The sequence below is a fragment of the Diachasmimorpha longicaudata genome, chromosome 1 (genome assembly GCF_034640455.1).
Source record: "Diachasmimorpha longicaudata isolate KC_UGA_2023 chromosome 1, iyDiaLong2, whole genome shotgun sequence".
Classification (NCBI taxonomy): Eukaryota; Metazoa; Arthropoda; class Insecta; order Hymenoptera; family Braconidae; genus Diachasmimorpha; species Diachasmimorpha longicaudata.
In genome coordinates, this window is record NC_087225.1 from 1,515,211 (window position 1) to 1,531,901 (window position 16,691).

Below are 16,691 nucleotides of genomic sequence, written 5' to 3' on the forward strand. Positions count from 1 at the left end.
TTACTTCCTTTTATTTCTACTGCATTTTTTTCACGCCTTCAACGGTTGGCATTTTCTCGATATCTTTCGTACGTTGAACTGAATTTTTGGGTGAGGCCAGTGAACCGGGGCTTGGGGAGCCTCAAGAAAATTGAACGATTTCTGCAATTCGAAAATTACCTTCACGATATGTGTTTGAGGTACTGATGTACTTGTCATTTCTTGTTATGTAATTTCTATTTTGTTGTTTCTATGATTTTATGGTATGTGGTGAGAGAGAAAGGAGTATGTACTTAGTGAAACAAAAAAATATCATGTTGAATAGTGGCAAAGAAATATTTTTTTAAATAAAATGAATTATTCTTCATTTTGATGGTATTTTCATTTTTTATGGTATTTTAAACCGATAGATTTTGCGAAATGGCTAAAAATAAATTGAAGCATACGAATTTGCATTGATTGAAGAAAATATTGTTTTGGTAGTATTGGAAGAAATATTTCTTTGATTTTCACTCATTATTTCTCTCAGTGTGGAATTGTTTTTAGACAGACGATTAAAAATTTTTTCTTTAATGAAAGTACATACATGAAAGAACAGGATTTTTTTTTCTAAGAAAACATATTTCATAGTTCAATTTTTCTATTGAATTTATATATATCAATCCATCCTCATATTATCAAAACCAAATTTCATAATTACAACTATAGCTTGTTAATAGCAATTCAAGTATAATGATATTTGAAATGTGACCATTGCCAAAAACATTGAAAATGACAATTTTCCTACATATTGAGCTGAATTGCTATTTTAGTTATCTGGGGCCTTCAACTCATATGGGGACGTTCGCATGAGAAAGGCCACTTTGTTGCTTTTACTTTCCGAGATAATCACGGTTCTTCAATTTTAATTTAAATTCTTCAAATTCTTTTTATGACTGTAAGACAAAGTTCAAGGTCTTCCGGTTGAATTCACGCAAATTCCCTGATTCCATCTTCATTAGAAGCCTTATTTTCCGTTATTTGAAAAAAATTGCAAAGTTTATCATTTGGACGTAGACCATAAGGGTTTATGTGTTTTATGTCAGTGAAAATTCGAATATGGGCGTGAGAACGTGAGAGTTTATGTGGGTAGATTGCATGATAAGACCCATTGATGAAGGCCCAAACTCATTTCAATGTCGAATCCCTCATAAATAAAAAGAAGAAATGAATGAATCTCTCTTCTCTGGAGACGATCAGGTATTTGATCACAGTTAATCACTTTTTTTGTGTGAGACTCGGTTTCTCGATGACCATCACAAACAATAGGAAAATGCTTTCGTTTCAATAAAGTTAGTTAAAGTAAACAATCAACAAGGGGTGCAACCATTTATTACTCACACTCCAACAATAAAAGTGAAAACAAAGAAACCCTATCTTCTCACATTGTTCCACCCTCCAAATATTTTGCTCTTTAAATTTTTGTTTCTTCTTTTCTTTTCTACAGTCGCGATTGCTCGTGTCTTTTCAGCTCCTAATCGGCTTCACTATCTCGAATGTCTTTTTCTCATTTTCATAATTTCTTCCCACCCACTCGGGCCCTTCTCTCGCTGCCATTTGACGTGACAATCCAGTGGCCTCGAAGGAGTACAGTGATCCTCACGAAGTATGACTGTTGCGATTCCTGTCACTTGCGGGTCATAAATCTTACAAGATATGACTTTTCTGATGAGATTAATTGGTCGTTGATACAACCTAATTATTTAACTTAAACATTGACCGCCAGACCGGGATTCGAACGAAAAACCCTAACATTGCTAAACCTACGGCTTATCATTGAACTAAAACGACTTATGCCTTGTGATTTTTCATTTTCCATATAAACTTCATGCCAAGTTCAGAAATGACTTTGATTAATAATTTTCAATTATGATTTACTTTATCCATTGATATGAGTGTCTTTTTCTTGATAGCCCCCCTCCTGTCCCTTTCACACAGGACTCAACGACGTCTAATCTCTTTCATTCTGAAGATGCGTATAATTTTTTTTTATTTACAAATCATTATTCAGTAGTATTATTTTTATTATTATCGAATATTCCCTTAATTAGTGATTTCTGCTGATTCATCCCCTCATTTTTAACCATCAGTCACCTGGGTTTTGTCTTCGGCTCGGCCAAGCTAATGTCTAACTCCTGTCATGGAAGCTTGGAAGGTCAAGCTTGAACCAGGATTGATCCAAGCTAGGACCATCATCACGACTACCGTGATATCGGACCTGGGATTAGCAAGCTTGGGGGAAGCATGGTATTATCCATGAGATCAAGGTTATTTTAAATCACGAATTTTGAAGCTTGGAATTCCCGGAATATCAACTATTAAACCAAGCTTAGTTCAAGTCGTGGAGGTAAAGCTGGAATACCAACCTGGAGCATGACTGGAGCTCGTATGGCTTATTGATCTACTCTACTTACAACCAAACGATTGACACTACCCTGGTGTCCAAGCTTGTATTTGCATTGTATCACCAAGCTCAACTGGGTCATGGAAATTCCTTAGAATCAAGCTTGGGACACGCCAAGAATTGCAATGATTGGTATCCTAGGCTGATCCAAGCTAGAACCATCATCGGAACTACCTTGGTATCCAACCTTGGATTTACCTAGGATTACAAAGCTTGGGGGAACCCTGGTATTTCCATGAGATCAATTACCTATATTAATTGCGTTCTCGGAGTTCTTGGAATTACTAAGATTAATTAATTGGAATCACCTAAACTAAGCCTGTTAAATATTTTCTGGTGAACAGTTCAATAGAATCAGGCGAAAATTGATAGAACGTTCCATCGAAACGCAATAGAATATTTTACCGAATTCTCGGTATTTTTCTACTGATTTTTTTCATCCGAATTTTTTTCATCCACTGAATATCAATGTTTTGCTAGAAAAGTGCTTCCATATTTCGTCTAGAGTGACTCTTGAACATTTCAAGAATTTTCTATTGAACTTCAAGGTGACATTTTCCATTGTTGTACATTGACATTCATTTGCGAATTCTGCGCATTGTGAGGTCTTTTATTTACGAAATCAACTTCGCATTTCTTATGTTCTAGCCAATGTTTGTAGATGGATGGCCATCCGCTGGGAATTTCCGGGTGTAATAAACTCCCCTTTAATGAATATTCATAAACTCCATTCGGATGTATCAGAAATTTCTATGAAATTCAGTTGAGAATTGACAAAGACATATCATTAAAAGCGTTGACTGTCGAGGGGTCCAATATTAATGTGGTTCAAATTTCAAAGAAATCCAAGAAAAATAATTTTTCTGAAAAGCGAATTAAACCAAAAAATTCTTGCGTAAATAACTTTGTGATCAATAATTTTCTGTACGTATAGGAAAGTTCAATTAAAATTACGTAAAAATTCCGAAATTCAGAGGCGAGGATAGAGATTCGTTAAAAATTATGAAAGGTCTAATGCAGGCAGGTCTAATGTGTTACTTTTCTACCAAATATTGAATTATATTTTCGTAAAAAAGTATAATTTCTATTAAATTTTTAATAGACTTCCCCAGTGAACCCGCCGGCATTTTCTATAGTCTTTTTACCTGTTCGTATTCATATTAAGGTTGTTGTCGTGTAAAATATTTACTTCAAAGTTTTTATTTAAATTTCAATGATGAATATATAACAACATTAGGTACAATATGATGACTTTCTGTTTGAAATAGTTCGTTCAGAAATTGAGATAGAATTTTTTTGAATGTGGCTACTTTTTCACGAGTTTAAATGGAGCGGCATGGATTAAATTAAAAAAAAAATCACCAGCTCGATGATTTTCAAATAAAAATCGTTCATTTGTTTAGAAGTCGGATTATTAAATGCAACAAAAAATTACATCTACTGACTGTTTACTTTTCACTGAATAATTATGGGAATTTATACATTTACATAACTCAGACCATTTCCAATGAAAAATATATAATCTATTTCATCTGTCTACATAGAAAAGCAATAAATCAACCGCTTGTACTTCATTCGAACCGTTTCACTGCTCACAAACTTTTTACAGAGACTGTCACGCGACAACAACCTTAAACGAGGGGACTCCCCCGCAATGATAGTTTCCCAGTTCGATTCCAAATAAACATAAAATTGAGAGTGAATCAGCCCCAGTTCATTGACTCTCGAACAACAAAACAATCTTCACCAGTGACTCACGCGTGATTTATTCAAACGTTCAAAGGAATAAAAAACAAAAAGCAAGTGGTCGAAAGGGACTCAAATGGCTGATATCGAAATCGAATCTGGAAGGTATATCTGTTCGTTCAATGTCCCTGACTGATGAGACGAGTGAGTTCCTTCTCACCGAGTGGGTAACTACACAACGGGTTCGTCGAACCAGCCAATCGCGTGGGGCCCGTGCACCTGAATTATAATGAGGCCCGCGAGGAGACTTCCCATCCGCCTATATATGCCACCCGATCGTTCAGCTCCTGCCATGATTTTTCCAACGACCGGTTCGCCAGGAAGGTGAGTAGTGGCTTCTTCAGTTACCTTAGATTCCTATTGACGCGATTATTTCAATTCACTCCAGTGTTTATTTTATTGTTCAACGTTTGCATTAGGATCACGGCCAATTTTAAATATTTTCGTGACTTCAGAGCGGATAAAGAAGTGAATGCAGAAGCTTTGTTGTGGTTTGAGTCATTCAACTCTGCTTGACATTGAATTATACGGAGGTCAAGGCTCGGAGAAAAAAGGAAAGACAACTTTGACCATTTGGTGGTGAAATAATTAGAATTTTGATTTTGAGTTCACGAATGGAATTTTTCGCGCGGCGAAGATCGTGTCGGAGTAATAGGAAAATTGAGGTACGGTGCGATGTGCGTTGTTTTAAAAAAAGGGATTGGGGGTAAGGAATGTCTGGATTTTTTTATTGGGATTTTTGACATTCGTACAGAAAGAAATACTTTAATAAAAAATACGACGGTGTATATCCACACTCGTTATGAGAGTTTATATTGTGGATTAGATTTCGATAGTTTTGGGCGCGGATAGGAAGCAGCGCATTGGGCCCATTTTTCACCGGAGATAAGAGGTAAATACGACAGTTTCTGATCAGTTAGGCCCAGTGCTCTGAGTGGAAGGCGGATAAGCAAAAAAATATCAATTAAATCCAATTGAAACTTTTGTTATGATGAACTATGGATATTTAGGGGAAGACGGGATATGACGGTATCGTGTACCCCAAAATTTCAACCACTAAGAAAATATTTTCTCCTCTTGCAGCTTAATCCCTGATAGACCCAATATTCATTAAAATCTCGTGATATTTGAACCTGGCAACCCACTATTAAATCCTGAGTATCCTCAATCTGTAACATCCGTAATAATAGTCGGAATATCTTAATGAACTAAATCAAAACATCATTACAATCTTACCCCAATAATCGACAAATTCATTCACGAATATAGTTATTTATTTGCTTGTTTATTTACTTATTCATTTATTCATTTTTTATTTCAAACATTTGCCCTTGTGGTTCATTCTGCTAAGTTACATAAATGTGAGATCAAATTTGGCAAAAATAGAAAAGAAAAAAAGGGAAAAAATTTCCGTTTTACAAAAGCAAATACTAGAAAATAAAATTGTTGATATTGTGGTAGCTCTTTGAATTCTGAGATTAATGTTATCTCGGGAATCATAATAAAAAAATTAGTATCGTAGAGGGGGAGAAGGGCAAAAGCTACAAACCCTTAATCTTCCCGTCATAATTTCCCTATGGGCATTACCGAAATTGGAGGAACGAATGTCTAAGGATATTTTCGTCCTGATCTTCCATGTTCACGGACATTTTATTTATAATTTTTTTTGGCAAATCGTTCATTTAAAATAGAATATTATGGAACCGCATATCTTTTATCGGGTATTATCGGTGGAATATTTAAACTGGCTACCGTATGATTGAGTTACTGATCGGTTATTATTTGAAGCAATATTTACTCTGTGCAATCTGACCTTCTTGAGGAGTCCTCCACGCACTGTGTTTGTATTCAAAGCATTGAAGTCTAGGAGAATAAACCAAAACGTCCGATGCAGTGTGCATTTTAAACTCAGTTCACTAAAACCGATGAGATGAAATGAATTCCACTGCATCAACCTCGGGATCGAGACTTCATTCAAATTTATTAAACCAAGACGGTGCGCCCTTCGGGTGCGTTAGCTGCATTGATCGTAATCGATTGCAAATTTGTGATTTGCAAAGATTGTAAACACTTACGCGGAGAGACAAGTCGCAGAAAAATTACTGAGCCGCTACAATGGAGGTGCGAAATGCTAGAATACTGGAATTTGTTATATTCACACATAAAAATGTCTGTCAATACCATCAATATTGTAATACATTTTGTAATTAATGAGATGTGGCTTCGTAAAATTTATAAAACAATACTATAAAATATGAGAGTCCATCATTTTTTATTTGAGTTTAAATGAAAAATTGATTGATATTTTTTAAAAATTTCTACTTAAATTTATTTTACTGTGCCGCTCATCAAATTTTTGTCAACTCATTGTGATTAATTAGGGATAAGTGCCAAATATATCCGATTATTGCAGACGTTGGACTCTATCATGGTATCTGTTACATTAGCTCTTTAGCATTCATTTTCTCCCCGCCGTCGATATAGAAATTTTCCTGAACTGAGAAAGAAATTTTACTCGGTGGCATAGTAATTTTTCTCAGATATGCCGTTTACGCCAAGATTATAAGTCAGCATGGTAATTATTATCGGAATCACATTACAAAAAATCTCAGATTTTTCTCTCCATGTAACTCATTGGAAGACTATCTTGCTTCTTCGTCCTAATTGTCAGTTGGAACGATTGGAGTGCCTTTCACGAATAAATAAATATTAAAGTTATTCGATTGTTAAATCATTAAAATACAACATTTTGCTTCCCACTGGAAGCATTGTCATGGTGATTCTATTTCTATTAACTACTTTTCATTGGGGGTATTCCTCAGTACCATGGAAAAGGCATGTCTATTGATTTTTCAATCTTCGGATCAATTTTAAAAAATTAATTATACTTTTTAGGAATTTCTTTGAAATTTATTGAAAGCGAAACGTATTTTTACTTTTTGAATCAATTGAAAACCAACCGCATTTGGAGTGTCTTTTGGAGATAGATTAATCATTTTAAAAAATCGTGGACGAAATTGGAGAAGGTCACGAGCTGCCGACCTTGGCTATTGAATTATTGGTTTTAAATTCCGTAAGTTTTTTCTAGTTTCCTGAATTCGATCTTTGGGAAGTTGGACAACCTTACTTAGGACTCCAATTCGCCTCCTTCGATTTACAATTGAATTATTGATTCAAAATTGAGCGTGGAATGGCCCTTATATATTGAATAAAACTAATATAGACGCTACATGCAATTTTAAAATAATTATCAAACGAATAGTTTTCGCAAAACGATGGAACCTTGAAACAATTCATATTCTCCATCCCGTTAGGGCATCTCAAATTATGGCGGTAATTTTATGTTTGTTAATATATTCCTGTAACGTCCGTTATTTATTCAGATGAAGGTGTGAAATTACACGTTATGGGCTACTTCCTTGATTGTTATGCTTTTTTTTTATTAAGCATTTTTTAACTTCAGAGGTTTAATTTGCATACAATTGAGAAAATACAAAATTTAGACCCTTATGATGTAGGCTACATTAATTTCAAATTCTTCTCGAACATATTAGAGTCTACATTAGAAACTATTTATCAAAAATTAATTTACAGTCAGGCTGAATAGGTCTTTGTACGATTTGCATTTCTTTTCCTCTCGGGTTTCCACTTGAGATTGGAAAACTTTTTTATGGGTGGAAATTCTAAGAAGTTTGGGGTATGATGTGTATGCTCTGTTTTCTTGGGTCTAAACAGAGGTGCATGGGTGGAACCAGGGTATGGTGGCCTTTTCGTCTTTTTAGTTAGTTCCTTTAAGGAGACGAACCAGAGCGGTTGTGCATTTCGAGCGTATAAAATAAAAGCGAATAAATAACATTCACACGTTCAGATTCATTATAACTATCCCATTTCCAATAAAACATTTATCTGAAAATTCACGAATGATCAGAGAGATTTTTTTCTATACCTCAGCCAAAGACTATTATGCGTTGACTTTCGAGTTTCAGGATCAATCATGATGATGACGAAATCCCTCTTGGCAGTCCAGCTGCTCTGCATATTCACTGTGTTTGCATACGGTAAGAATGCTAATTTTATTGCTACACAACGCCATTAATTAGGATATAAAGTGATAAGCATCCAGTCATCAGTTAGAGGGAGTTTGAAAATCCCCATTTAATCTCCTGCAAGATGAAACAGAAAGACAATTAAAATCAAAATTCATCCCTGACTTAGTTATAGAGGGTGAGTACAGAGGACAGAGTTGCCTTTGAATACCACATGTGGTAAGGATTACAATGCTCTCAAGCTCGGAGGACAACACATCATAAATTAGTCCTTTTTTGGAGACTCTATCAAACACGTCATAAACCTTGTCGAGTGATTTTTGAAGATAAACAGAAGATCTGTATTTTAATTTTCCAACAATTTTTGATGCATTTTGTGCAAAGTGCAATTTTACGGACACGCTCCGCGTGCGTAAAACTTCACTTCTCACAACTTATAGCTAAATAAAAACTCGATACTCGTATAGACATACACGTGCGTAAAACGACGTTTTACACACAGTCTGTCCAAAAGAATGAAAATTCCATAGACTCATGTCTTTCATTTGAAATTCAGGTGCTGAGCAGCCATCAAGAATAGTTTGTTACTTTAGCAATTGGGCTATTTACCGTCCTGGACTGGGAAGCTATGGAATTAAAGATGTTCGTGGAGATCTCTGTACTCACGTTATCTACTCATTCATCGGAGTGAGCAATGTCACGTGGGAGTATCTAGTACTAGATCCGGAATTGGATGTTGAGAAAAGTGGATTCAAGGAGTTCGTCAATTTAAAAAATAAATTTCCGGGATTGAAAACCGAAGTGGCTGTTGGTGGATGGGGAGAGGGTGGAAGAAAGTATAGTGCACTTGTCGGTAACAAGCAGAGAAGAGATACTTTCATAAAGAGTGTTGTGGGTAAGTATTTATTGTGAATAAAAATTTTGCAATCTCATTTACTAACTTTTTTTTATCAAGTCTATGAGGTTTATTATTTTTTCTGTGAAAACGAGACGAAAATTTTTGTAGAAAAAACTGAATTCAGTCCTGTCAACTCTGAGATTTTTCACATAATTATTTTACACTAGCAATTAAATATCTCCGAAACTAATCATTTAATGAAGCTCATTTTTAGTACCATCTGTTGTAGTGATGAAAGGAACATCTAGTCCGAATTTTAAATTAATAGCTCCATTATTGTGTGGATGACTTGACCGATAATATTTTCTTTAAACAAAGAATATTGGATATGGGGTATATAAATGAATATAAAATGCAGTGGATTTAACTTTAATCTTATCTTTATTCAAAATGGTACGAGGAAGAAACGTCTTTGTCTATGAATCTCTAGACGAGACTAAAAACTGACCCCAAAGCTTACTAGTATATTCGTCACCTAAATGAAAGAACTCTCTGTTTTTCCTCCCTATGAAATTATGTTTTATGTTTATTTAAACACTCGGGCGACACTTCGTCTTCGTCCACGTTGATTCGTTTTTGTACCCGTCGTTTCTCTTTTAATTAAATTTGATGAACTTGACTTAATAATCCCATAGAGAACATGACAATCACTATAATTTCTTCCAGTGCCCGGCACAGTAATTTTTCACAGACTTTTCTCTCCGTGTGGCGAACTGTGTCATTTTTCGTTTACTAGCAAAAGAAAAGTCTTTTCGTCTGCAAATTTTTTCCTTTATAAGTTAACGAAAAGGCACTATTCGATACGGGCTGAACGTAGCAGCAGTAACAACATGGAAAGTTATGAACCGATCGACCTGAATTGCAACACAGACTTATTAGAATATCTGTGACACACAAAATTTTTTTTCAAAGTGCAAATATCAGAAATCGATAAAATCTAATTTACAATTTTTTTACCAAAAAATGTCAAATATCTCAAACTTCCACGAAACAATAAATATCTATTGATGTCTTCATTTAAAACTCTTCCAATCACAACAATCTGCAAAAAGTAATCACTCATCTTCCCTCAACCACGTGTCCCACCCCATAATTATTCATCTCAACCACTAATTCCAGCTTTTATGCACCAATATGGATTTGACGGATTTGACCTCGACTGGGAATATCCTGGTGCAACTGACAGAGGCGGTAAATACTCAGACAGAAACAATTTCTTCTACTTCGTTGAGGAGCTGCGACGTGCCTTCGACAGAGAGCAGAAGGGATGGGAGATTACCATGGCTGTCCCAATGGCCAAATTCCGTCTCAACGAGGGCTACCACGTGCCAGAGCTCTGCCAGTCTGTTTGAATTATTACAAATTTCACTTTCTCAAACTCGATCTCAGGGATAACAGCTTCCACACTAATTACAAACTTCTTTCATTACAATTCCAGGAATGTCGATGCTATTCATGTAATGGCGTATGATTTAAGAGGCAATTGGGCTGGATTCGCTGATGTGCACAGTCCTCTTTACAGGAGACCACATGATCAATATGCATATGAGGCTCTCAATGTGGTGAGTTCAAGATGATAATGCATTAAGGTTGTTATCGTGTAGATTATTTACTCGAGAGTTTTGTTCAAATTTTTATGGTGAATTCTTGAAAAAAGTACCTGCAAAATGATCACTTTCTGCTGCAGATTGTACGTTTTGAATTTGAGATTTGACTTTTGAAATTTGGGTAACTGTTGACACGTTTAAATGCAGCATCACTTTTTAAAAATTATTTTAAAGTGTGCAAATCTACAGGATTTATTTACACTGTTTATTGTTTTCTTAGTCTATGATAGTTGCATTGTTTACATGTTTAGATTTTTATCTTCCTTTTTTAAATATTAATTTTACATTCGTACAATAGCTGACGTAGTATTCTAAGAAATGGAGGAAATCGAGTTTCGGAATGAAACTCTTATTATTTTCTCAAAATTTCTCTTAAGCGTGGCCCTTTCATATATTTGGGACAGTACCATATTACGAGGTTTATGTATTGAACCTCATACTAGCAGATGCAACTGCCGTTGTCTATAATGTGAATTCATTCGAGAGAAGCATTTAGGTGGTAGTGATTCGCTCCAGCCTTATGTATTCACGTGATAAGGGCTTTTGAGTGTTTGACACTGCAGCATCATTGATGACAATTTATTAAAAATCAACGGCTTCATAGTTTTGTTATAGTAAAATTGTTTGCCATAGACCAATAAATTAAACCGATTGTCCGTTTTTTTTTTGAGGAACAATCACAGAAAGTTCATAAATTTACATAATTAAAAATAGTTATAATAGAAAATATATCAGCAGACGAAAGCAGTTATGTGACTGTAGATGAATTATTCAACTGTGTTGGTACATTTGATTTGCCATTAATAAATTGATCACAAGAGTGGCGAGCTTCGGAATAAAATGCGTACAGCGAAGTTTAAAGACATTGTTATGCCTTTACAATTATCGAATTAACAAAGTAATTCGATAATTTGACATCTTTCAGAACGATGGACTCAAACTTTGGGAAGATTTTGGATGCCCAGCCAACAAACTTATCGTGGGAGTGCCATTCTACGGAAGAACATTCACTCTCAGTGCCAGTAATAATAATTACAATTTAGGTACTTATATAAATAAGGAGGCTGGTGGTGGTGCACCTGGAGAATTTACCAGAGCTAAGGGATTCCTTGCATATTACGAGGTAAGATTCATTATAGAACTTATTTCCACTAATTGTATAGTAGATTGACTGTAGCTGTTTATGCCACCTTTCGTCGATCTGAAAACTTATAGTAGACAACAGTAATGGAATCAATGAATATTTCACTATTTGTGCTCTTTAAAGAACCCGTTATTGAAATGGATAATTAAAACGTTGAAACACAGAAATTATTTTTTGATACGAAAGAATATGCATCGAACAATATATCTTTTGTAGAACCTCGGTTATTTTTCTTTCAGTGCGGGTCTTAATAATTATCGAATCTTTTGTGGCTCTATAATTCCTAATTCTTTAAACATTTCCAAATTGATTTTGGTAAAAAACATGGCTTCATTCTTTCTCCTTTCAGATTTGTGCAGTCATCAATGATCCGCACAGTGGATGGACCAGAAAATATGATGATGTCGGGAAAGTACCGTATGCCTACAAAGGTAATGAAGTTAATGCTGGAATCTTATATTTAATAATTCATTGATATCCATGAAAAAATGTGACTCATTGAAGAAAGGAAGAAGTGTATGGGTTGTTCTATGTCAAATTAGTCAACGGTTTACTCCCAACGTCCGAAATATTGGTTTAATCTGTGTTTCTGCAATTGAGGAAGAAAAATACTTTCTATTTTTCAATATTTTATTGACATTTTATTTTTAAGACGAGAATCTTTCTTTCCTTCTTCGTCACTAAGTTCAGTTCTGTGTGTTTATGGTGGTTTCCGACATGTTCAAATTTTTCCATCTGGTAAAATCGGGTGGATGGTTTTAACTACCATCTACATATACAGACACTTTCAGTACTCGTTTTTTTGAAAGTCGAAGCAGTCAAAATCCAGAATATTTAACAAAAAAAAAAACATTGAAAAACTTGCGTTTTCAAAATTACCTGTACTAGCTTTCCTTTCTGGTATTTGAGTAAAAATCGGTTAATCAATTTCCGCTCTAATGAAAGGACAAAAAAATGAAGAAAAATAATATCGCCAAAATGACCTGTCGATTAAGTCCGATGAAAATTGAGAATTAACTTTTGTATGTGTTTAATTGTTGAAAAAATACCCAGATAGTTAAAATTCGGAATACTGCTTTGCCACTGTCGACAGGGATAAGCGACCCTCTACCGTGTCACTGTTGAGAGGAAGGGAAGGAACGGTCGACAGTGGTGATAGGATTACTTTTATGGTTCAGTAGTTTATGGGGGCTCAGTGATTACCTATTAGAACCCCCAATGGAGGGTTTATGGCACTCAGTAGACCTCGTTTTTCGAAATTAATAATAGATGACACTAAGGTGACTTTTAGTGGTACTTAGGTAGACCAGTAGATGCAATGGCCTCCCTAACAGATCACTTGATTGTGCCTTAATAACAACTCGATTCATTCAAGTGTTCATTCCGCCGATAGCTAGCGAACTGGGTCTAGATCCCTTTCGTTGATTCAAAGAAAATAATTGAAGTTGATTCTGACTGCTACTGAGGAATTGTTGAGTCGGCTGACGGGCAGATATCCCAGCATTGCGTGTGGTGCTCTTCTGGGGTGATGTACTACGATACCGCTGGTGTCACTCAAACCCCCAGAACTGAGCCTCTACTTGAGTCAATCCTCTTTGAATACATCCATGGTTCTTGAATTAAGGAGATATATGAGAGGACGTTCGCAAGCTCCCTCTGCAGAAGTGCAGAGGCCGCTTTGCAAGTGTGCAAGTTAATCCAGGAGAGTTAAAGGCATTAAGAGACAGTAGAGACTCATCGCTTTTTCTCTCCTGACCTGGGAAGGATGGAGAACATGGGGGGGGGGGGGGATTACTAACATACACGTCGTGAACTTGCGCCTGACAGAGTACAGAGAACAGTCTAGAGATCGATATCGCTTATCTGTCAACCCCATGAAAGAGAGATACAAGCAGAGAACAGTCTTGTCATCTCCTGGAATCCTGAGAAGGAAAGGAGAGAGACGTGGCTGAGTAAAGTACACTTAGATGCCTAGTCCGTTGGTCACTTTTCAATCCTGAGAATGGAGGGAAGATCCAGGCTATGCAAGTGCTCAGAGAGCAAGAGAGAGTTCAGCGCTCAAAGTGTATCGAGCGCTAACTGCTTGAATTCCTGTCGTGGCGGCGCTTATATAGGGGATCGGTAGAGTGGGGGGGGGGGGCGTTGTGTGGCGCTAGTGGTAGTGGCTCTCCACACACTGATACTAAAGCGCCAACATACAGAAGTAGAAACCGTATTTTGGGCCCTTTGGAACAGAACATTTCCATCTCCAAAAAGTTATTTCCTTCTAATCCCGTGGCCACTTCTGGTCGTCAAATGTTACTTAGAGAAGCGGGTAATAAAACTTTTCCTCCTTTTTATATATTCGAGGCCCTACCGCGATACGACTCAAGAACATATTTCCAGAGGAGAAAGAGTGAATTTTGTACTTCGGGAAATCCCCAAAAAATTCAACATTAATGAATTAAATTTGTCCACAATCGAAACAATTTTATTGGCAATAGGAATATTTCTTTCCGCGTCAATGATAAATGATTTTTTCATGTCAACCCGTACATTCTATAGGGGTGGAAACGCCGTCATAGTCGGATCCACAGGGTACCATGCGTATGGAGGGTAGGCAGAGTACCATATTAATAATGAAAAAAAAAAACAACTAAAAATCATGTCCATCATTTAAGCAAAAGCCAATTCTGCTGGTCATTAAAACGAACTATTTTCACACAGGAACTCAATGGGTTGGATACGAAGACCCGGACAGTCTCCAAATAAAAATGGATTGGATAAAATCAAAGGGTTACGCAGGGGCTATGAGCTGGGCTATTGACATGGACGACTTTCACGGAATCTGCGGAGAGAAGGACGTTTTGACCAAAGTTCTTCATAAAAATATGAAAGATTACAGGGTGCCAGAGCCAAAACGGAATAATAAGCCCAGGCCAGAGTGGGATAGGCCCCCAAGTACGACTCCAAGCTTCCAGGATAGGCCCACGCCTCCGAAGAAGGAGACTGAAGAGACAACTAGACCGAGCTATCACCCGAAACCTCAACCCACTCGACCAGCTGGACCTGTGAAGCCACCAGTTACTCCAGATATCGATGAGGGTGACAACGAGATCCAGTGCAGTGGACAGGACTTTATGGCAGGAAGAGACTGCGCCTCGGTAATAATTTTTGTTATTTTTGTTTTGATGAAAATTATCTGGGACTCATTATTATGGGGTTATTGTAACGTTGTGAAATTAATTAATCATACATTGTTGGCATGCAAGATGGGAAATCCATATGATGTGTTTCACATTCTGTGACGTGATAGAAAATTGATAGAATTTCGAATTAGGTAGGTAGGGAAGCAGGATTATTCTCGATCGAATTTTACAAGAAAATTTTTGGCAGAGCTAGTAATGCATGTCAAAGTATATATATAATGTATAATATATAATATTTTAAAAAATCGAAGAGAATTAGATTTAGAGAGAAAAAAAATTCCGCTTCATTTATATGAGGCCGAATGTATGCTCCGCGTATCCTACTTGAATTTGAATTTCCCGCCGAACACTGACCAGGAGGAAAAAGTTTTACGCATGAAGTTAGCCGATGGCTTATGTGGCTAACTTAACGCATGTGTTTATGCTCAAATTTCTAGAATTTGATTATCGGGAAGATGACAGGGGATGTGTTCGCGTACAGACATGGCCGTCAAACCAAGAAAAATTGAAAATTGAAAAATCTGACGATCACTAAGCTCTTATTCAAAAGCAAAACTGAATTTCGTAAAATTCCTATTCATAATAGCTTCAATATTTAAATAGTAATATACCATCAATAATGAAAAATATATCATCCTGTCATCGACAGATTTATTAATTGTGTCCATGAATGCGATGATTGACTGGAAAGATGTAAATTGTTTCTGTGATTATTGTTGTACGTATCTATATATAATATTAATATTATTTGTATCTTGTTTTTGAATCCCAATATGACATTAACAAACAAATTGTATTACATAAAAATTCTTATCTTTCGTTCACACCATTTCAATATTGATCAAAATTTTCACAGTAAATGTTTTTTTCTTTTTCAGTATTATCGTTGTGTCTACGGAAAACCATTGAAATTCCAGTGCGCGTCGGGTCTTATCTTCAACCCTGACAAATTCGTCTGTGACTGGCCAGCGAACGTAGACCGCACGCAGTGCCATGAATCACATTATTATTCGTTAATAGCAAAATAGACTAAGAGACGTGAAAAGCAGATACTCAATATATTGTCATTAGAATGATAAGAAAATAAAATAGAATTATATTTCATTGTTTACGTTCAATTCAAGAAAATGTCACGACAAAATATACCCTATCCTACTTCCTTATCTTTTCTCGTCAGAAGGAGTAGGAAAATCCATGGCTACTCGATTGCCTTCATGAGTTAGAATATCCTAAAAAATGGAGCTAGGATATTATTCTTGTTATGCGATCGTAATTTGTAATGTGGGGAAGAAGAATGCACTTCAGTTGCACCTGTTGGCGCACCACTGATTTTGAGGAAACTTACTCGGTGGTGTTGTCCCAACTGAAAATTTTTAATTCACATCGTTATATTAAGTTGATTTACTTGAAGATCCTAAATGTAAGAGCAGTTGAACAGTTCTCTTTTAAAGATTAAGAGGCTCTTTTAAAGGATTGTTTATCATCGCACCTTCTCATCATTTCAACTCCATCATTACAACTTAATGCTGACTTGTATAAAGAACTCATCTTTTTGGAACCTCGTTGTATGACTCGGTTTCCACTTTCTCCATTAAATTAGGAGTAGCTTTTAACTGCTTATTGGCATTTAATTCTAATTT

The 16,691-nt window shown here is 36.0% G+C and overlaps 1 protein-coding gene across 2 annotated transcripts; it reads left to right on the forward strand.

Moving 5' to 3' along the window:
• Positions 1-4,422: 4,422 nt before the first annotated feature.
• LOC135164610 (endochitinase) lies at positions 4,423-16,155 on the forward strand. 2 transcript variants are annotated; one of them, XM_064125120.1, is made up of 9 exons: positions 4,423-4,492; positions 8,155-8,226; positions 8,771-9,109; positions 10,232-10,454; positions 10,551-10,674; positions 11,645-11,842; positions 12,213-12,294; positions 14,570-15,006; positions 15,930-16,155. In XM_064125120.1, the coding sequence occupies exons 2-9, from the start codon at positions 8,163-8,165 to the stop codon at positions 16,077-16,079; spliced, it is 1,617 nt and encodes a 538-aa protein (XP_063981190.1). In that variant the 5' UTR covers positions 4,423-4,492; positions 8,155-8,162; the 3' UTR covers positions 16,080-16,155. The 2 variants fall into 2 exon arrangements, with proteins under 2 accessions (XP_063981190.1, XP_063981200.1); XM_064125130.1 differs by lacking the exon at positions 4,423-4,492 and adding an exon at positions 4,568-4,833.
• The last annotated feature ends 536 nt before the right edge of the window (positions 16,156-16,691 follow it).

Excerpts from the sequence above, each read along its gene's own strand:
- LOC135164610 (XM_064125120.1), top strand. The coding sequence starts at position 8,163 with ATGATGATGACGAAATCCCTCTTGGCAGTCCAGCTGCTCTGCATATTC. Across the intron at positions 8,227-8,770 it reads ATTCACTGTGTTTGCATACG|GTGCTGAGCAGCCATCAAGA; the intron begins GTAAGAATGCTA and ends TTTGAAATTCAG. Across the intron at positions 11,843-12,212 it reads GATTCCTTGCATATTACGAG|ATTTGTGCAGTCATCAATGA; the intron begins GTAAGATTCATT and ends TTCTCCTTTCAG.